Source organism: Lonchura striata, chromosome 5, assembly GCF_050655825.1.
Source record: "Lonchura striata isolate lonStrDom1 chromosome 5, ASM5065582v1, whole genome shotgun sequence".
NCBI classification, from domain to species: Eukaryota; Metazoa; Chordata; class Aves; order Passeriformes; family Estrildidae; genus Lonchura; species Lonchura striata.
Genome location: NC_140707.1, coordinates 20,951,988 through 20,972,220, shown reverse-complemented (window position 1 = coordinate 20,972,220; position 20,233 = coordinate 20,951,988). Strand labels below are relative to the sequence as shown.

General features: G+C 48.1%; 2 protein-coding genes across 2 annotated transcripts; both read left to right on the top strand.

Annotated features, from left to right (window-relative positions):
- The first annotated feature begins 524 nt into the window (after positions 1 to 524).
- On the top strand, positions 525 to 11,691 carry CDHR5 (cadherin related family member 5). The gene is made up of 14 exons (XM_077783780.2): positions 525 to 741; positions 932 to 1,107; positions 2,076 to 2,126; positions 2,459 to 2,551; positions 2,680 to 2,778; positions 3,921 to 4,031; positions 4,387 to 4,563; positions 4,928 to 5,018; positions 6,136 to 6,233; positions 6,564 to 6,770; positions 7,269 to 7,385; positions 7,899 to 7,971; positions 9,940 to 10,100; positions 10,973 to 11,691. The coding sequence occupies exons 1-14, from the start codon at positions 663 to 665 to the stop codon at positions 11,552 to 11,554; spliced, it is 2,115 nt and encodes a 704-aa protein (XP_077639906.2). The 5' UTR covers positions 525 to 662; the 3' UTR covers positions 11,555 to 11,691.
- A 3,115-nt stretch (positions 11,692 to 14,806) lies between these two features.
- Positions 14,807 to 18,849, top strand: LOC146767268 (uncharacterized). The gene is made up of 5 exons (XM_085580074.1): positions 14,807 to 15,177; positions 16,181 to 16,251; positions 16,849 to 17,013; positions 17,281 to 17,397; positions 18,606 to 18,849. Exons 1-5 carry the CDS (start codon positions 15,131 to 15,133, stop codon positions 18,701 to 18,703), a joined length of 498 nt encoding a protein of 165 aa, XP_085436200.1. The 5' UTR covers positions 14,807 to 15,130; the 3' UTR covers positions 18,704 to 18,849.
- Positions 18,850 to 20,233: the final 1,384 nt, after the last annotated feature.

Below are 20,233 nucleotides of genomic sequence, written 5' to 3'. Positions count from 1 at the left end.
AAGAATTTTAAAAGATCAGTGAGAGCAGTGAGGTCCCCTGAAAACTTCAGGAAGCTGCTGAGATTCAAATAGTTGAAGATTTCCTGGTGTGGGATCTCCTGGAGAGAGGTTCTGGGAAGCATCTCTGCAAGGAGAAGCCACCAGTAAAAGGAGATACATTTTCCCTACAAAGTTGCTGGACATTCCCTGGACTGCAGGTGAGCCTTGTCACTGCTGGGATCCACTTGCTCACCTTGTGGGATACAGACCCCATCTCTGGCACATCAGAAACCAAATTTTCCCCCTTTTCTGTGAGAGAGACTGGAGTAAACAGGCAGCTTCCCAAGTACCAGCCCTTGTCCTTCATGCTTAGCTGGGCAAGGGCTTGGCTCTGAGTTCTGAACTGCTTCAACTATATCCTTGTTGCCACAGAGAGTCTGGGATATGGGAAGATCCAGGGAAAAAAGAAGCAGAAGGATTTATATGTCACCTTATTTCATGACTGGAAAATCCTTTAATAAGTCATCCAATGGGGCAAAGGGGCAAAGGTTGAATCACGGCAATCCACAGCCAGCTGGTGTTTCTTGATGCCATAAAGTGGTGAATGCAAACAAGGGCACAGGGCAGAACAGGGAGATCAGCTTAGTTGGAAAAAGGGATTTTTCAGCAACTGGCAGCTCACCATGGCTATTCCTCACTGGCTTCTCATGTCTGCCCTCTTCCTGCTGGCCCTCATGGCACAGATTTTGGCACAGGAGCCAGGTAAGCTCTTTCACAAGGTCCATGTCTTTGAGGAATGTCTGCCATGGGAGGGGGTGGCCCTGTTACCGGTGGGAGGTTGCTACACTCCAACACCCCTCTGCCCCACAGTTTGTGACCACAGCTCTCACCCTGCCCCTTCATAATGTGAATCCTTGGGCAAGTTTTGCATCTTATTTGTGTGTTTTTCCAGGATGCTCTGTCAGTAACAACAACCCAAGTGTTCCTGAAAATAAGTGTCCTTATGTGGTGGCTACCACCCAAGTGCAGCCAGGTTTCACCCTAACAATTGATCCCAAATACCCCGATGGCCAATTCTTCACCATTGAGGGCTCCGAGCTGCGGCTGACAAAATGTGTGGACTATGAGGTAAGCCTTTAGCTGGCAGGCTGTAAGGATGAGATGGATAATGCTGGGATGCACTGAGTTTCAATCTGGAGTCTTAGGCTTCCAGGGATTCTTAACCTGTTTCTAGAGGAAATAAGTTATTTCAGTTGTGTGAGTTTGGGAGGCTACAAATAAAGATGGAGAGAGACCATTTAAAAGGGCCTAGAATGACAGGATAAGGGGGACTGACTTCAAACTGCCAGAGGGCAGGGTTAGATGGGATACTGAAAAGAAATTCTTCCCTGTGAGCGTGCTGACGACCTGGGACAGGTTTTCCAGAGCAACTGTGGCTATTCCATCCCTGCTAGTGTCCAAGGCCAGGCTGGATAGGGCTTGGAACAGCCTGGGATAGTGAAAGGTGTCCCTGCCCATGGCAGGGGGTTGGAATGAGACGAGTTTTAAGGCCCTTTCCAGCCCAAATCATTCTGGGATCTGTCATCTTGTGTGACGCAAAAAGGCAGTATAAAAGGTCATTGTATTCACTTAGGTTGCTGCTACATTATTTTAGCTTCCCAGAGTGCTCTGTATACAGCCACAGGCATCCTTAAGTTCCCTTTCAATATAAAAACCCACTTTTACTTGAGCAAAGAGCAACAACCAGAGTTAGCACCCCACAGGTACCACTGTACTTGCTGCATAGAATGTTTCTGATTTATTCAATTTTAAAAGAAATCTGTTTGAATTCACCTGAGGTGAGAGAGAATGGCAGATTAGCTCTGCCAACATCTTAAGGAATTGCAGGGAGAGCACCTGAAAGATGGGGCTGCTTTGATGTCACCATATACAAGATCTCAGCATTAAGGAAAGAAAGTAAAAGTTAGATACACCTGAAAATATGATAAAGCCCAGCAGCATTTCTGATTCAGCAAAGCACAAATTTGGTTCATTTGCTTTAGCCAGAGTTTGTACTCTTTGGTTATTTCTTCAGTGAGGGTTTGTTTTTTATGCAGGAAGACACTGTGCTGCTGCTGAACCTGATCTGCAAGGACAGTGCTGGCCAGGTGAGTGCTCTCCCATGGCTGAGTCCTGAGACAAGGCACTGCAGGCAGCACCTGCTTCCCTCTCCTCTTCCTAATCCTCATACTAGGATGGGCAGATGTCCTTCTCTTTGTGGACAGACACACCGCTCTTACAGCCACAGGGAGTGCCAAGGCTCTGCCAGTGGGGAGGAGGGGGCAGCAAGCCCACAATCCTGCCCCAGGATATGGGCTGGTTGCAAACCCCAGCACCATCCAGCCCCCATCCTCACACCATCCCCTCTGGTCGCTCTGCAAAGCAGGATCAGCCCCAGGTCTGTTCTTGTCTTTGATTCTTTGATTTGTCCATTCTGCAGAGCGAGTCCTTGGAAATTCTAGTCACCATTCTGAATGAGAACGATAACTGCCCTGTGTTTCCACAGCCAAGCATCACCAGGGATGTCCCAGAGGTAAGGGGTTTTGGGAAGGGAAGAGGGCACTGCTCACTGAGCTCTGTGGGACTGAGGAAGGGTCAGCAGGGAGAGAATTTTAATCCATTTCACACAGACTACAACACTACAACACTGTGTTTTTTCAGGCTACAGAAGTGGACACAGCCATTGTAGCCCGTGAAGAAGTAACTGCTACTGATGCTGACCTGGACATCATCTACTATGAACTCAATACCACAGTGCAGGTGAGCAACTCTGGGGACAAACAGTAGCTCTGGAGAAGCTGGATTCAGAAGAGCCCCAGCTTTGAGGAGAAGCTGCACTTAACTGACTCAACTTTTACAAAACCCAAACATTGATTTGGTTAGCAGAACAGAGCCATCGATGCTGCAGGTATTGAATTCTCTTATGGCTTACACTTTTAATGCACTGTACAGATTAAAGTTTCATCTAGAAGGTTCAGAGCCGTAACGATTCAGGGAAGTCTTGTTGGCGTGATCTGAAAACATATCAGAAGACTTTGTACCTCAGGGAGCTCAGAATTGCACTGAGTCTGATGGGGAAGGCAGTCCTTGCCCTAGCTGCCAACAGCAGCACAGGAAATGTATTGTGCACACAGCTAAACCAATGCCAGTCTAGAGTGCAAGGGCTGGCTGTAAACTAAAATCAAAATGAAATTCAAGAGAAAAACCAAATGTATGTTTGCATTTTTGAAAAGTGTTGCGGAGAGAGCAGACAGTGCCTCTGTTACTTCTATATCCCTAGGGAATTTAAGTTTCTGTGAACAGAAACCACCAGTTTCTCAGCTCTGGGATCAGACTTTGCACTCATATTGGTGTAAATCCAGAGTGATAGAAATTCAAAGGCATAAGATTAAAGGAGAACCAAAGCAAATGCAGAAGGTTATAGAGTAAAATGCAATGCATGATACTTCAACTCGGCTTTACAGTTTCTTTCAAAGTCCAGCTGTGTTAGGCTAAGGCAGGTGATCCTGCCAGCTCTCAAAGGCTGAGCCATCTTTGGCCTTTTTTGTGCATGGAAGTGAAAATTGTTGGCTATCAGGGACCCAAAATCAAGGATTGTTGGCAACTTGCTAAATATAGGAAATAAATAATGTAATATATTTCATCCAGAAGCTGCTGAGCAGGTGGGCAGTCAAAGCAGGAGGTCTGTGAGAGGAAGTTCACAAGAACAAACCTTTCTGACAAGTCAGGCAATTCCAGTGTGCAGTACCAAAAATTAAGTAGATCAGACATTCCGACAGTGCCCCTCATCCAAGGTCCTCAGGATTAAAGCTCCAGCTGGGATGACAAAGAGAGCAATGAGTAGGATTTGGAATGTGTCTGTTATTGAGTCTGCTATAGGATTTTTCCTTTCCCCTTGCCAGAACACAGACGGTTATTTTGCCATAAGAGGAGTTAACAACCCGGAAATTTATTTACAAAAAGCATTGGACTATGACAAATTTCATTCTACAACATTGCTCTTGTATGCGAGGGTAAGTGGTTTGGGAAAAACAGAATGCCTCGTTTGCATGGTCCCTCTTACCTGAAGGATGAGTCTGGATGGGAAATCCCTCAGATAACAGGAGGGAGGGTGGGGCTGGGGGGCTGGGGGGTTGCATTCAGAGCAGCCTTTCCCTCTCCATAATTTGAGTGACAGACCTGCAGTCAGCCCACTTCTGTCAGCAGAAGAAGATAACCTACTGCTTTAGGTACTCTCACATAAATTTCCAGTTAAACAGAATGGAGTAACAATGGCTAAAGGGCCCCAGTCCACTGCTTTTGTGCAGATGGGCCCTTGTTTTGGCAGTGAAACTTGTCTCTCACGAGTGTGCTTTGCCTTGGGGACAGGACAGGCCTGTGAACAGCTCCGAGCACACCAACACAGCCACTGCAACAATAACCATCACCATCAAGCAGAGTGACACCCGGGCACCCTGGTTCCTGCCCTGCACCCAGCTCCACAATGACACCAGCGTCTGCATCAGCAGCCCCTACTCCGGCAGGGTCAACATCTCCGAGATATCGGTGAGCAGGAGGGCTCAGACAGTGCCCCTGGTGCTGTTCCCCGTGGGAAGCACAGAATCATTTCCATGGGCTTGTGCTGGTCTCCAGTATAATGCAGATGATTCAGCAGAATAGGGAGTCTTCATCATCTTCAGTCCCCACCCCAAGCAGCACTGCTTGTCTCTGCTCCTACAGCACATCAGGGGAGAGGCAAGAGCTGGAACACCAGCTCAAGGTTCTCTCACCTCTGCCCTGTCGCCTCCCAGCAATAAATCCCATTCTGTCTAGGCAGAGCCGTGGGATGTGCTGCGAGCTGGGAGAGCTCCAGCTGCTGAGCTGGCCCTGCCTCGTGGTGTGTGATTGATTGTTTGTTTCGGTGTTGCAGAGGGACCCGCTCCTCCTGGAGCCAGGACCCATCTATGCTGTCGACCCTGACTACACCATCAGCGACAGGATCGTGTACAGCATTGTTGGGGGTGAGTAGACCTTGTCACCTTCCACAAGGGACATTGCTCATGTCTCCTGTGGTACCTGCCAAGAGGGAGGTCCTGGGATTTGCCCCTCTGTTTCTGCCACAGAAATATAACTAGAGCCACAGTACACTGTTGTAGAAGAAACAGACTGTACAGAGAGGAAGAAAAAAAATAATTACAGTCCCACAAACCGATCTCAATGAAATCTATTTCAAAAAAATTTTGGTTTTTTGTGAGATGAGACATGTTTTGTGTTTAAGCTTTTAGATGTGGTTTTATCAATCTGGTCATGCTACTTCCATGCAGTGTTTGAGCTGTACCTAAAGTTCTCACATTATCAGCCTAATTTCTATTAATTGCCCAGAATTATGTTTTTATTCCCCAGCACATTGCCACTAGCTCATCTGCCCTGTTTTAGTCTTGCTTCCAAAAGAATCAAGGCAAAGGTCATATTGGTCAAGTGAAGTGTTCCTCTCCCTTCATGGCAGCACAGTTGTGAATGTCCTCCTGATGCCAAATGTATTAAAGAACATTAAATTCCACTGGCATTTGGATGGAGTGTGGCCTCCCTCCCCACAGTCAGTGATTCAGATCCTTGTCAAGAGAGACCCCAAAAAAAATGTCTCAGAGTGAGGAAGAGAACTAAAAATTCTGCTTAACTCACATGTATCCAACATAGGTACTTCTATGATTCCCATACAGATGTAGGAATCTGATTTCTACCTGTACATAAATACAAGGTTTGTGTCTAGAATCCCTTTGTAATCAGTAGAGAGAAATAAGCATTCTCAGAGCAGTCTGGGAACTAAATGGAGATGTTCAATCCTCAAATTGCACCAGAGGCTCTGGGCATTTATCATGCTTCAGACTGGCAATCTGTGGGCCTAGGCACTGGAAATGCAAAGCTTTGTTGTTCTACCTCATTTAACTGGGTTCACACATATCTAATGCATCCCTCTGCATCCCTGCCCAGCACTCCCAGTCTTTGGAGCAACCAGGCAGGCAAGGAAAACAGCATTTTTGAGGGTATTTTCACTAGGACATGGAAGAATGAGTCTGTGAGCTCCAGGTCGCTTTATGAAGGAATTTGATGGTTGAATGGTCTTTGCATTTTCTCTAGGGAATACAAACGAAGTGTTCTCAGTGGATGCAGACACAGGGAATCTAACCATGAACAAAATAGTGACTTCCCCAGGTTCCTTTTTGTTGCAAGTTATGGTAAGTGATGACATTACAGCCAGCCACCCAGCACAGCTGGATTTCCAGGAAGCAGCAGCCTGGCTGTGACAGGAGTCAGTGGCCTCAAATATAACTCGGTTACTCCCATTCTTTGGAAGGGCCCAGTTTGACCTATGTCCTGCACCAACACACAAGAAAAGCTCCTGCAGCAGTTGAGAGTTTCCCCTCAGGTGTGGGTGGTGACAGCAAAGGAAATTCACCCTGGGCGTGTTCTGCTGGGTTGGGAATTGCAAAGAGCTTTGGATCAAGCCTGTCCTTTCGTGTCTCACCAGGGGCAGAAATCTGTCATCTCTCTCTCTTTCTCTCCAGGCCACCCAGGTCAGCAACGTAAGGAAATATTCTGTAGCCACTGTAGAAATCAAGGTCATCAATAAAAGCAATTTTCCACCCTACTTTGAGAAGGGGGTCTACAACGGGACAGTGTTTGTTGGGCTGCCCCAGAGAAGCTTCGTCTACCAAGCTGGAGATCCTTCCACCCCCCTGGTGATAACAGCAATGGATCAGGATTTCCCTGATGTAAGAAACAAAAAGTGCTCTGTGATCTGTCTCACTGCTTCAGGCTTAAAGCAGGATCAGGAAACACAAGGGAGGGGAGGTGTGGAGAGGCAAATACATGTTGTCCTCTGGTGTTCCATGTTATATTCCCTTGGAAATTGCACAGATACCAGAACTACTTATGGTGTGATGTAATGGGGAGAAGCTGCTGGACTCCCCACACACATCACTTGTATAGGTGTGTTTTGCTTGGACAAGTACTAAAGTTTCCAACACAACCTGGATTAAGACTTGGGATTTTTTTTTTTTTAATATATTTTTGTGATACTTTCTTGGCCTCTGAGCAACAGAGTGAATGCAGTTGAGTTCAGCCTTTCTCACCTGCTCAGCCCAGGTTTATTTATTACTCTATGCACCTGCTCATACCTCAGGTGTTCTGGACAAATCCTGCCAAGGGGTTGTTGGGAAGATGCATGTGAGGCACAGTGTGGTTTGATCACTCACTCTCTGGTCTTTCAGAAAGTCAACCCCAACATTGAGTACTATCTCAAAAACAGCACTGATTTCATCGCAACCAGGGATGGGCTCATCCTGACCAACAAAGTGCTGGAGTCCCCAGGAACTGTGACCATCCAGGTAGGGCACCTTTCTTGGGCATTTTGTCATGGGTATGGAAAGGAGGAATCCAAATCCTCTTTTTGCTTGTGTCAAAGAAGCAGTCAATAACTTTAGCCTTGTAAGAGGCTGGATGTTCCCTTTGTCCACATGCCTGCCTAAGGCTTGCCTGGTACAGTGCCATGTCCTTGGGGCTGTCTGAACCAGGCTGGCCACAGCACTGCTGGAGCTCCATGGACAGGCACAGAGAGGTGCCAACACCTGCTGCTCCTGCCCCACACTGCCTCAGAACCTGTGCTCTGCCCTGTGCTGGGAGCTGAACACAGAGCAGGGATTTGGTTCAGCTCATCCACTCCCAGGGCAGGGAATCTTCAGAGCTCTTGTTCCCCTGTGACCAGGCTGTCCAGCCACAGTGAATAGCTGTGGTGAGGATAGGGACAAGGTACTTTCTCCTCAAAGGGCCCCCCCACAGACCTTGAGAGTGAGCTGGAGATCTGGAAGTCCCTAAGCCATCTCTTTCCCATGTTTCCATAGGCTGTTGGAAAAGATGTGTTGAGCCTGCAGGAGGCAAGCACCATAATTGTGGTGGAGGTCATCCTTGCCACAGGTAGGTTGGTGGGGGGCGTCTCTGTTTTCTGCTCTGGGGAGTCTTTTTTATTTCTGTGGTAAACTGGCCATAATTGGTCACCTGCTGAAGTCTGTGGGTCTGGGCTGAGGCCAATCCCAGCCCCACAGGAGGTTCTGTGGTGGCTTTAAGAGGGAAAACACCCCAACAACATTCTCACAGCATAGTCACCACATGTCTTGAAAAGCCTCCTGAGACTTTAGTGGTGCTGTGTATTGGAGTGTCTTTTCTTCTCATTCCAAAGCTAAAACTGGGATTGGTTCATGCTGGGAAACAACCCAAGATGTATTTTCATGGCAAAGCAGACCTCGGTATATCATTGCTCCCTTTTAGCCAAACACAGAGAAAACTGCAATGTTCTTGCCTGTCTGAGGCAGAGCAGAGAGCAGCTGGCTTGCCCAGGAACCAAGGCTTTTCTACTCAGGTCAGGTCAGGGTCTTTTAGACCAGGATTTTATGATCTTACAGAAGAAACAGCCCATGAGTAATAAGAGAGACATGAGGCTTCATATATAACCCTCTGGCTATTATTTAACCTTGTCAATGTGAAAACACTTCCATACTGCTGAGAAATTACTCTCAAATTGGTCTTATAAATAAATTAGGATTGAAGTTCATGAAACTCCTTATGCTTTAAGTTCAGATAACCAGTAGCAATGAATTTTTATCTCAGTATAGGCAGACAATGCCCAGACTTCACTGGATTCTACACAATGATGTGGGATTGAAGTTCCATCACTTCACCCTCTGATCATCACCATTGTGGTGTGGGAAAAACAAGTGGATTCCTGGGTCTAAATCTGGATTCCCTAAAGACAGTGCCACTTCACAGCTAAAAACCACTGAAACCCCATTTAAGGGCACAGCCCAGCATAAAACTAGTCCATGTGTGAGCTCACAGAATTACAAATGCTCCAAGCATGTGCCAACACTTCTGGGCAATTTAGAAATGTTGCTCTTGCTGCTTAAGCCACACAAAGCAGTGGTGCTGTCGAATATGCAGAATTACAGAGCTCTGTGACTCCCTGTGGCCTGTGGCTCCCCAGGAGACAGGATTAAGCAGCAAAAATTCCCTGAGGTCCTAAATCCTTGCCAAGGTGTTAATGATAAACTGAGGATTCAATCAAATGCAGAGGGAATACTCCAATTCCATTATAATAAACAGGTCAGAAGGAGAACAAATTCTTGTTTCATTAATCATTAATGACAGTCATTTTCACTGCACAATGAAACTGGAAAAATTAAAGAAGCCCACCTCCACCATCACCAAGCAAAGCTGAGAATGGTACTGTCTTTCCAATCCTGTGTCAATCTCTGTACCTGACACTGACCAGTGGCTGGAAGCAGAAGCTGCCCCTGAGCAGACTGGGCAAAACTGCTTCAGCTACAAAAGGGCAAAAAAGGTTTTCTTGTCCTGGGGACTTTCTACTGCTTTTCCTATTTCCTATTCTGGTTTTTTGTTTCTTATTTTGATGTGCTCATCTGCATTGGAGGGGATGTTCCAGATGGAAGGAAGCTTTGCATTTTCATACACAGATGTACAATCAAACCTCATTTTTGCATTCTGGTGTAAAAGGGTAAAGTGGGAAAATCAAAGAACTAAATAACTTTACTCCATGTAGCATCTGCTTGCCTGATGCAGTCAGGTATTTATTAACTTAGTTAAATCACGGGGTCAAAGTCACTGTCCTGTCAATGGCTGCTATTTCCACTTCATGGAATTTATTGGAAATTACAATAGTCTGTGTAATTAAAAAAGAAGCCCTCTGCTTTTAGAACAGCAAAAAAAGATTTTCTGTGGAATCAGACACATGACTGTCACATTCTGCAGCACAAGATGCTTCCTTGCTTTTCAAAAATTGATTGGAGCTTCTCCCACAGTGAAGGGTTGTGTTGGAAAATGCTGCCTGCCAGTTTTAGGCTTTGTAACACTGGTTTGTTTTCCTCACAGCTGTAGCCACCTCTGATAAGATGTACTCTGCTCAGGACATGGCTATCTTAGGGGGCACATTAGCAGCACTGCTGTTAATTGCCTTAGTCTTCCTTGGAGTGATGGTATGGAAATCCAGTAGATGGTACAGCACATCTTTCAAACACCTGGTGAAGAAAAAGGTAAGTGCCTTGCTTGTACTTGAACTTCTAAGAGTTATAAAGTGGGATCTGAGGAAGCTTTGAAGTATGGATGGGCTGCCCAAGTACCACACATTTGTGTGAAGGTGGTGAATCACTCCCAAGAAAAAATTTGCAGAGGTAGCACCACTTTGGTGGTGTTTGCTGCTGTTCTTTCTGTCCCTGAGGCTGGAGCTGTGTGGTGGATGATGAGCAGACATGGTAAGGAGAGCACCACAGCTCCATGGAGCACAAAATCTAGGATAAAAGTGGCACACATCAGGGGCTGTCTCTGAAAAACATCTGTTTGTGGTATAAACCACTGTCCATCCTCCGTAGTCAAAGGAGAGGAGAGTCCCTTCATATAAAAGAGACTCCATTCACACAGAGTCCCCTGGGCTCAGACACTTGTCTGCACCTGAGCTATTTAATTTTGGACCTCTCAGGTCCATGGCAGATTGGTCACTGGCAAGTTTAGAGTGTAATTTGTCTGACCACGTGTTGGTCTGTGCCATAGGCTGGGCCTACCAGGAGCCAAACCTGAGTGCAGAGCACATAGCTCAGGTGGGTGACAAAAGACCCTGAGTGAGGGAAATCCCACTGCAGAATGGGGTGGGTACAAACCACCACGTGTGTGCTGCTGGTGCTAAGCTCTCCTGGAGAATGAGCCTGCTAAGCTGAGAAAACTCCAGAAATGGAGCCAACAAAAATGTCTCTTCCAGGGATCTGCAGCTTTCCCTGGCTTCAAATAGGTCTAACTGCAAACCAAGCTGAACTGCCTTGAGCAGGAGCTCAGTCACTGCAGTCACCCCTTCCCTCCTGCTCCCCATTTCTTTTCCTGCCACTACAGTCACAATGTGTCTCTCCTCCTGTAGTTCTCCAAGGAAATCTCTGAGGGTCACCAGAACAAGTATTACCAGGAAGATGAACAGCCAGGTGTGAGCCCCAAGCAGCGTGAGACATCAGAAACCAGCAGTGTCCCAGCAGAGACTCCTGTGCCAGAGCAGCCAGCACTTGCCTTGCACTTCTCCAGTGCACAGGAAACAGAGAGTCTCCCAAAGGGTTCCATAGCTTCCACTGTCATCTTTGACCAGGAAGAGGAAGAAAAGGAAGAAGAGGCTGGACAGGAGAAAGAAGTGAAGTCAATCCTCAAAACAGAGAGGCACGTGGCAGATGATGGCTACAAAGCTGTGTGGTTTAAGACTGATGTGGACCCCGAGGCTGGAGAGAGGGTTGAAGTGATTGAGGACAATGCAGCAGACGATGTTAATGATGATGATGACAGTGACCAAGATCTGCAAAAGAATGAGGAGGAGGAGGAAGAAGGTTCTGACACAGACAGTCACCACCAAGGGCTGGGAGTGTCCTTTTCCTCAGAGAGCTCATCACCCCCAGCAGCAGAGGTGACAGTCTACATGTCTCACACAGGTGCAGGGACAGAGGACACTGAGGTGTAAAGGAAATTGGGTACATACCCCTAAAAATGGAACAGTCTCAGTTTCTTTGCTGACATGAAGCCTATCTTTCTGCTCAGAGGGAAAACTGGAATGCAGATGAGTGAGGTTATCTGTCCTGCTTGTCTGAATTCAGCAAATAAGGCCAGAAGATATTTCAGCTAATTTAACCTTTTAGTGAGATCTTGGAATATCACATAGGATTTTCAGGGTGAAGCAATTCATCTTTCCACCTTCCTGCCTGTTCCTCCTGGGTCCCTTGACATCAGCTTTGCTAAACTGGCTGCAAGGTACAGCAGAGCTGCAGCGGACCTGGCCTGGCAGCAGAGATCCCAGCTCACAGGAGCAGTTGCACAGTCCAGTGTTGTTTGGCTCTTCCCATTAGGGTGTTGCAGCAGGGTGTCAGCAAGTCTCTCTGAGCCTGCAGGTGCTCCTGTGACTATGCAGGAGCTGACTTCAGTGCTTGGCTCTGCTCTGTTCTCCTTGCACAAACAGCTGGAATGTGCCACCAGGCCCTTGTCCTGCCAGCCAGGAGGTTCCACGCTCAGGACCTGCTGTTTCCTTTGTCACTGGTAAACAAGGACCGATCACATTAAGGACTTTGTCATCAAATTTCTATGTCATAAACCCACTAATTGTGCAGTACTTTAGCTGTCTATCTGCTTATCTGTCAGGCAAAAGAGCTCCTGAGATATTGTCTTCAAATGTCAAGTCAGTACTCTGTTTCCAGGTAGCAGAGAGAAGGAAATATTTGATGCTCTTGTCTAGGTTTGCACCTCCCATCAAACAATCTCTTCCCCAGCTGGCAGCCAAAAGCTAGGCTGGTTTCCACCAGCTGAGAGCATGGCTGTGTGCATTTTCATCTTCTGATTTGTGCTGCTCCTGGAGAAAGAAACCAAAGAGTGACTGCTGGGATCTGCAGGAACATCAGAGCACATGTGATTCCCACTGAGGCTTTCATCCTCTTGGGCCATACATGTCCCTGTCCCAGCATTTCCATGCTCAGTCCTGCTCTCCTCTCTGAGGATTGCTGGCCTGGCCTCCTGGACTTCAGGAGCTGTGTTTGTGCTGAAGATCAAGCCCAGGACACGGGAAACTTTCCTACTTCCTGAAGCAAAGCTGTTTGCCCAGGAATTACAGTGTGGTAATGAAGGGTGGGAAATGCAGCCAGTGTTTGCCATACAAAGAATCCCTCCATCAGCTTTGGGATATCTTCAATAAGCATTTTCCACAGGATTCTGAGAACTCTCTGGCAGCTGCTCACTGCCAGAGAGTTCTCAGAATCCTGTGGAAAAAATCTCTGGCCACCAGCAAGGCTGAGGGTTGAGCCTGCCCTGTGCTGATGCTGCTCGTGGGATGGTTGCTGATGTGGGGAGAAGCTGGAGTGCTTTTCCTCTGCTCCGTTTCCTTGGTGGCTGTGCCGTGTGTGATCCATTCCTGCCAGTGCTCTGCTGTCTATCTGCCTTCCCTCTGCTGCTGTGTACTCTGGATTTCTGCTGGCACACTGATTTATGAGCTCCCTACAACTGCAATCTGTGCTCAGCTCTTGGTGCTTTCCTTCCCCTCACCAGTGTGCTTCCCATGCTCTTGGAATGGGACTGGGCCCATCAAAACAGTCTTTGTTTTCTCCCAGGTCTCATCAGGACATACAGCCACGGGATTTGGTGTTTTTCAGGGTTACAAGTGTTTAATTTCAAAGGAGATGATGTTTGGTAAATATGGTGCCTGTGGAAGTGGTGGTTGTTGTGAAGAGAAGCACCACACAATAATAAAACTTGGCAGCATGCAGAGCTCAGCTGCTTCCAGATATTGCCTGTTAAAGCCTCCAGATCCTGTGTTCTTGACTCCTGTCTTTTTGGGAAGAAATTAAGAAAAATGTGTAAGGAACAAGAAGAAAATTTAATGTTTTAAATTCAAGTCCATGTGAGCTTGCATGGGTTGGTTTGTATGCTGAGGCTGTGAAGGGTGACAGGGTTTTTGCATCCTTGTACAACAATCGTGTTCATTTATAAACATCTGCATAAGAAAGGAAAATGTACTGATATAAATGTTTTTAGAAAATTGGATCAGCTTAGAGTGTTTTTTTTGATGGCAAATAAATACCTACATACCTTGAAGGTCTCATCCTTATACTCCAAAGACATTCAAGTGCTTTTGGAAGTTTAACTCTACAGGTAGATATAAGAAATCTCTTTCACTCCATCCCCAGTCAAGCTCTGTTTTTATTTCTGTAACAGCTTAGAACGATACTTTTTTAACAGTAATGCAGAGCTATAAAAAGCTGGTCAGCAAATCTGTATGGGGAGAAAGAGCAGTTTCAGTGTGGCCGTGGTAAGTGTGAATTTGAGGTTTTACAGCTGGGAGTGGCACAGATGCCAAGGGAGAAGATCCTCATGGCTTTCCAGCTTTGAGCACCCTCTCCTGATGTAACACAGACATGGCATGAGCCTGCTTCACCTTCATTTTGGCCTCTAGAAGTAAAGAAGCCTCTCAACTGCCAGGGGAAACTCTAAAGCTGAATTGAAACCAGGAGGTGCAAGGAGGGAATTGAAAAAATCAAGTAAGCATAGACATTTTACCGGCAGGAAATAACAGAAACAGACTGAAAAATTCCCAGGTGTCTGAAAATTAATTTCTGCTCAAATTCTGTCCCCATTTAGAACTGAATAACCTCATGGATTTCATTGTGTCATTGCATTTGCTGTCAGTGGAACTGACAGCAAATGCATTCTTTCGCTTTTTTTTGCTTCTGAGGGAAAAATGCTTCTGGCAGATGGGTTGCCAGAGTGTGGAGGATACTTCTCAGTTTGGTTTTGAAGGGATGGAGGAGAACTGGAGAACTTTCTCTTTGTATGTAGGACAGCAGAATGATCTGGCATCTATCAACTTAAAAGTGATAAACAGAGGTAAAAGACCTGTTTTAACCTGATTCCCCTTAAATATTGAGCAGCCTTAGTTCCAAAAGAGATTATTTTTCCTTAAAAAAAAAAAAAAAAAAAAAAAAAAAAAAGTCAATTAAATTTCATTGTGGTTTGTGCAATTTAATTTATTTTTTTTCCTGAGTTGGTTGCTGAGTCCTCATGGAAATCCCGCGTCGGTCCTGCGGGGCTGGGACCCGCCGCCCGCCCGGCGGCACCGCCCGGGGACAGCGGCGGGACCCGGAGCCGGGGCTCCGCTCGCGGGGCCGGGAGCGACGGTCCCGCCCGGCCCGGGCAGGTGTGCGGGGCGGGGCCGAGGTGATTTAATGCCCCGAAATCGCCTCCTGCGCCATTTGCTCCTTCAGAGCTTGCGGGTTGTGTGGCCGGGTCAAGCTCCCCCGGTGGGGTCCCCCCCACTGCTGTTCCCTCCCTCTTTCTCCTTCCCTTATCCTGCTCCTTCCTGTCCCCCTTATCTCAGTTTCTCCCTCCCCCACGCCTTTCCTCTCCCCCTTTGCCAGCCTTCTGCACCCTCTCTGCCAGCCTCCTGCACATCCCCGACCCTCCCCACCCTCTTTTCGCCCCCCTCCCTACCCCACCTCACAACCCGACTCCCCTCTCTTCCCCCTCTACCCCTCCAAAACTGCCTCCTCACCCTCATGGAATGGCAGTGGCTGTGTGGAGCTCTGGGCAGGAGCACCTGGAGACCAGGTAAGAACATAAATGGGAACGTTTTGGCTGCTGCTGGATGTGGTTTTCTCCTTTCAAGATGTTCTTCTGATTGATGTTTTCACAGTAGTTTGCTAGGGTTTGCTTGAGGATAGTTCCAAGAATTTCGAAGTAGTTGGAAAAGAGTGAGAAAAAAATGTGAACCTGATCGATTTCTAGTAATTCCAAACCTCTCCCACAATGCTGCTCCAGGGGAAAGCTGGTTAAAGTATAAAGATACAGAGGGACAAGTGTTGTAAACCTCCTTGGCTTTCCAACAGAGCAAACCTTCCAGTACATCTCTCTGATAGACTTTGGGATCATAAGGTCTTCCAGGGAAGCAAAACAAGCACAGAGATGAGGGAATAGCTTCCAGTTAATAATGATTTGATGGGTGTAGGAACGATTCGTGTATGTTTGACTGTTTTAACTCCTAGAATAAGTTTTAAATGATTCCTTTAACAAATGGTCTAAATTTGAGAATTTAAATTTGAGAGGAAATGGTGCAAAATAAATACATGGAGAGATCACGGAATCCCCAAATGGTTTGAATGGGAAGGGACTTTAAAGATCATTTCATTCCATCCCCTGCCATTCCATCCACAGCCCAGGCTGCTCCAAGCCCCATCCAGCCTGGCCTTGGACACTTCCAGGCATGGAGCAGCCGCGATTTCTCGGGCTTTATGGGCACAGGGGGAAATTTCCAGCAGGAACGGAGGAGTTCTTTGCTCTGTCCAGCCCCAGCAGGGCTGTGGGAGGCAGAGGATGTGGGAACAGGAGCTTTACCACTGCCTCGGGGCAGTCTCTGCTGTCCCAAAGCGCCGCAGAGCAAACGTTTGTGGTTTCACATCCCGTTCAAAGGAGCTCCGAGCCGGGAACGGGAACGGGGGCGGAGCAGGGCTGGCACCAGGCAGAGGGGTGACATCCAGAGGGTGCCACCAGCTCGTCCCTGCTGCCCAGGCTGGGGATGAGCAGGCTGGTGACTGTCCCTGTGCTGGCTCTGCAGGATGAGGAAGCCAACCCTGCCGAGGAGGATGGAGACAGCGGCCACCAAGGCTGGGGAAGGCACAAGGCCAGGTAGGACATGCTGCCTTCCAGGGAGAGGGACTTGTCTGTCCCATGGGAATTTGGGGCACTGGGGCCAATGGAACAAAGGGTTTGATTCTATTTTCTTGCTCTGGCCAGGCTGTGTTTAAAAAACCTGAGGTAGCAGAGAGCCCTTTGCCTCCCAGAGGTGGTGCTTTAGGAAAGCCCCTCCAGCCTGGGAAGGAGCTTTTGGCTCTGGACACATTCCCAGTCCCCAGCAGCAGCAGGACCTGTGCTGTTCCCAGCAGGTGAGGCAGAGGTGCCTTTCCTTCCTCCCTTCCCTGCTGCACTTTGGCTTTTTGAGGGGTCTCTGGGGGAGAAATTGTCATTCCAGGGCAGAATTAGCCCTGGTCCCACTATAAGCAGGAGGAATCATTTTATCTTTGATTTTGCATACACATTTTGTGTTTTCTCTCTGTTGCTGACACCATGTGGTGAAGCAGCAGCTCCCAACCTTGTCAGTGCTGCTCCCTGGAATGGATTTTATTTGTAACACCAGGAATTCCCTGCTGGAATCCCAGCACAGCCCCCAGATCAATGTGCAGTTTAAGGTCTTACACCCTGACCAGGACAATTTCCTGTCTCTAGGCATGGAAAATGGGGAAAAACTCAGACTGGAGTGGAGCCAGGATCCAGAATGGGGGAGTGAGGCGGCGTGCTCAGCCCAGGCTGGGGTTGGCACAGGGGCTGTTCCCCGTTGGATGATCCCCATGTGGAACAGATCCTTCTCTTCCTTTGTCCAAAGTACAATGGGTAAGGATTCAGGAACCCCCAAAGTGGGGCCTGGAATTAAAATGGTTATGTTAAAATTAGGCAAAGAATGCAGTAAGAAAAAATGGCATCCTTTTTATGTACTAAAATAGTAGGGAATAAAATGTTGACGAGGGGCACTTTTATTTGATGTCACCTCTCATTTTTTATGGATAGAACCCATAGTGGGCAATCAGAACAGAAGTAGGAAAGCCAGGAGCCTTTGACTTCCAGAGTGGACCTAATTTCCATTCTCTCTCTCTCTTTCAGGACAGGAAAAACCACTTAACTCATCCCATCTCTGCCCAAAGCTTTGGTGTTTGAGCAGCCAAACCCGACGGGCTCCAGTCTGCACTGGAGGGCCCCTGGTCCTGCCTGTGGTGTGGGGTGAGTCCCCAGCTGTCCCCAGAGGGATCTGTCCTGGTTTCAGGCTGTCCTTGCCTGGTCCCTGCAGTCCCCAAGGCTGAGACACAGAGAGCCCTGTCCCAAGGGGCCTTTGGCTCCTGGTCGGGAATGTGGTGGCAGCCCCGGGGCAGGGGAGCTGAGAGGGGCAGTGCCTGAGGCTGCTGCAGGCAGGGCAGTGTTTACCCTGGGGCTGGCCCCACAGCTGAGTTCCAGCAGGATCAGGGCACAGATGCTGCACTTGGTGTACCCAGGGAGTTTCTGTCCCCCCGGAGATTTCCTGTGGTATGTGGCAGCACAGGGAGCAGAATGAAACCTGCAGCTCCCGTGGCCATTGCTGGCCTTTGTCCCTCTGTTGTGCCATCAGCCTGTGGGAATTTGCTGCTGTCACTGCCACTGCCACCCCAGCTGGGGGCTGTGTCCTCCTGGCAGCCCTTCCCAGCCCCAACAGGAGTTCCAGTGGTGCCTCTGTGCCCTGCTGGGAGCTTTGCTGGGAATGTGCCTCATCCCTGGGGGTATCCTTGTGTTCCAGAGCAGACAGACTCCAGAGCTTTTGGGCTTGTCAGCTGCAGAGGTTGATTGGAACAGTCCCTGAGAGGAAGAATGACAATGAGGTTTGTCCAAGTGGTGCTTTCAGAGCCCACCTGACAGTGTTTGCTTTGTGTTGGAGGTTGTTGTGCATTTGCACTGCAGGGAATGAATGTCCCCTTCCCAATTGAGTCCAGCAGATCCCAAAGGCTCTTACAGGAATATTTATCCTTTACTTCCCTCTCTGATAACTTAATCTGCCATTGAGCCATTCCTTGAGCTCTCCTGGAGAAAACCTCACAGCAGAGGAGTTTGCAGAGGAGCCCAGAGCTGTGTTTGGAGCAGAGAGAGCTGAGAGCTGCACCTGCCTGTGCTGCCCAGCCTGGCAACATCCACATGGAACAGCCTGGGCAGCTGGGATTAGATGGAGCAAAATCCCTTCATGGAAGAGGTTTTCCCCTGTGCAGATCAGGCAGTGAACTGTGGAAATCAGCTGATTTCCCTCAGAAAGCATCACTCCCATCAGCAGGAATGACAGGACCTGTGCCCACTGCTCAGGATTCACCCAGCCAAAATCAAGGGCAAAGGTTGGTTTGGGTCTGAGAACTTGAAATAACTTTGAAAGAGACAAAATCACCTTTTTCTTCTTCCTTTATTTCTTTCAGATGCTGGAATTGCCTCTGGATGTGTGCTGAGCTCTCACTGCAGGCAAATGCCAGGTCTTAATGGTTGTGAGTTTGTGTTCTTCTCACTGGGGAATTAATAATTATTAGTTATTAGTTACAGAAATGTTTTCTGAAACCTTCCCCCTTTGCTGGTAGATCTTCTCTCTGCCTTTGAATTCACAGCTGTTCCCTGCTGTCATTTGCCTGCTTGAATTCCTTGCAGCTCCTAACTGGAAAAAACTGGGATAACTCAGAGGGGACAGAGGTGACATTTTTAGCTGAAAACCTGGGGCAGTTGAGAGGGGACACTGAACTGTTTATGTAGGAAAATGTGAGGGGATGTCGAGGGGAGCAAGGTGGTATTTTTGAGGGAAAAGCTGAGGTGATGTTTGGGGGAGAGAATCAGATTTGTGGAGTAGAAAAGAGTTAATATTGTACAGGAAGGAAAATTTTGGGGGTAAAACTCAATGTAATCTGTAGGGGACAATGAATATATTGGAGTAAAAATGAGGTACTCAATAGCAAACAAGGGAAAATTTGGAGACAAAACTTGACAAAATCTCAAGAGTAAATGAACACTTTGAGGGAAAAATGAGGTGATGAGTACTGAGCATGTAGGGCAAATTTGGGGCCTAAATCCAAGCTAATCTCTAGGGGAGAGCATGAACATACTGAGGTAACATGAGGGAATCAGTTTTGAGCAGATGGGGAAACTTTAGGGTAAAAATTTTATGGAATAATTTGTGGAGCAAACATTTTGAAGTAAAAATTAGGTACACATGGAAAATTTTGGGGGTAAATCTTGACAAAAGCTCCATGGTAAAAAGTAAATTTTACTTAAAGGAAAAATGAGGGAATCAGTAGTGGACAGGTAGGGGAATTTTGGGGGGCAAAACCTGAAATAATCTAAGGGTTGAGAAATAATATTTTTGGGTAAAAACAAGGCAATAAATTGTGGACAGGTAAGGAAGATTTTCCGGGTAAAACTTGAGATTATCTCAAGGGAGAGTGTGAATACTGACAAACTGAAGCAATCACTGGGAGTATGCAAGGAAATTTTGGGGGTGAAACGTGGGAAGATCTGTAGGGCAGAGAATGAACATATTGAGGTAGAAATTAGGTGATCAGAAGTCAACATTAGGTAGAATTTGGGAGGAAAACTGGACGGGGAGTGTCCCCCCTCCGGACCCCTTTCTCCGGAGGGGGCCCTGCCCACCCGGGACCCCCTCCTGAGGACGGCGCCCCCCCTGACCCCCAGCCCCGACGCCGCCGGGGATCCCCCACTGCGATGGGGGCAAAGCCGGAGTGCCGGCGGCTCTTGAGAACCGCACTGGGGGACCCGGCGAGCGGGCCCGGCCCCGGGTGGGGCTCCGGGGACAGCGGGGGCGCCGGGCTCCGGCCCGCCGGGCTTTATTCTGGGCGCCCCGAGCCCCGCGGCTGCGGGGGAAAAAGGGATGGGGGACAGGGAGGGATGAGGGGGGGTATGGAAAGGGGTTGGGGGGGTTTGGGGGAGAAGGAGGAGGAAAGGGAAAGGCCGGGTGGGGAGAGGGATGATGGGCAGAGGAGGGGTACAAGGGCAAGAGAGGGGAGGCGGGCTGGGGAGAGGGTAGGAGAGAGGCGAAAGGACG

What these genes read in the sequence shown, in the direction of transcription:
- CDHR5 (XM_077783780.2), top strand. Translation starts at nt 663, where the DNA reads ATGGCTATTCCTCACTGGCTTCTCATGTCTGCCCTCTTCCTGCTGGCC. An exon ending in CGTGTACAGCATTGTTGGGG is followed by an intron (nt 5,019 to 6,135) that starts GTGAGTAGACCT and finishes CATTTTCTCTAG; the next exon opens with GGAATACAAACGAAGTGTTC. An exon ending in CAGGAACTGTGACCATCCAG is followed by an intron (nt 7,386 to 7,898) that starts GTAGGGCACCTT and finishes ATGTTTCCATAG; the next exon opens with GCTGTTGGAAAAGATGTGTT.
- LOC146767268 (XM_085580074.1), top strand. Translation starts at nt 15,131, where the DNA reads ATGGCAGTGGCTGTGTGGAGCTCTGGGCAGGAGCACCTGGAGACCAG. An exon ending in CAGGAGCACCTGGAGACCAG is followed by an intron (nt 15,178 to 16,180) that starts GTAAGAACATAA and finishes CTGGCTCTGCAG; the next exon opens with GATGAGGAAGCCAACCCTGC. An exon ending in CTTTGTCCAAAGTACAATGG is followed by an intron (nt 17,014 to 17,280) that starts GTAAGGATTCAG and finishes TCTCTCTTTCAG; the next exon opens with GACAGGAAAAACCACTTAAC.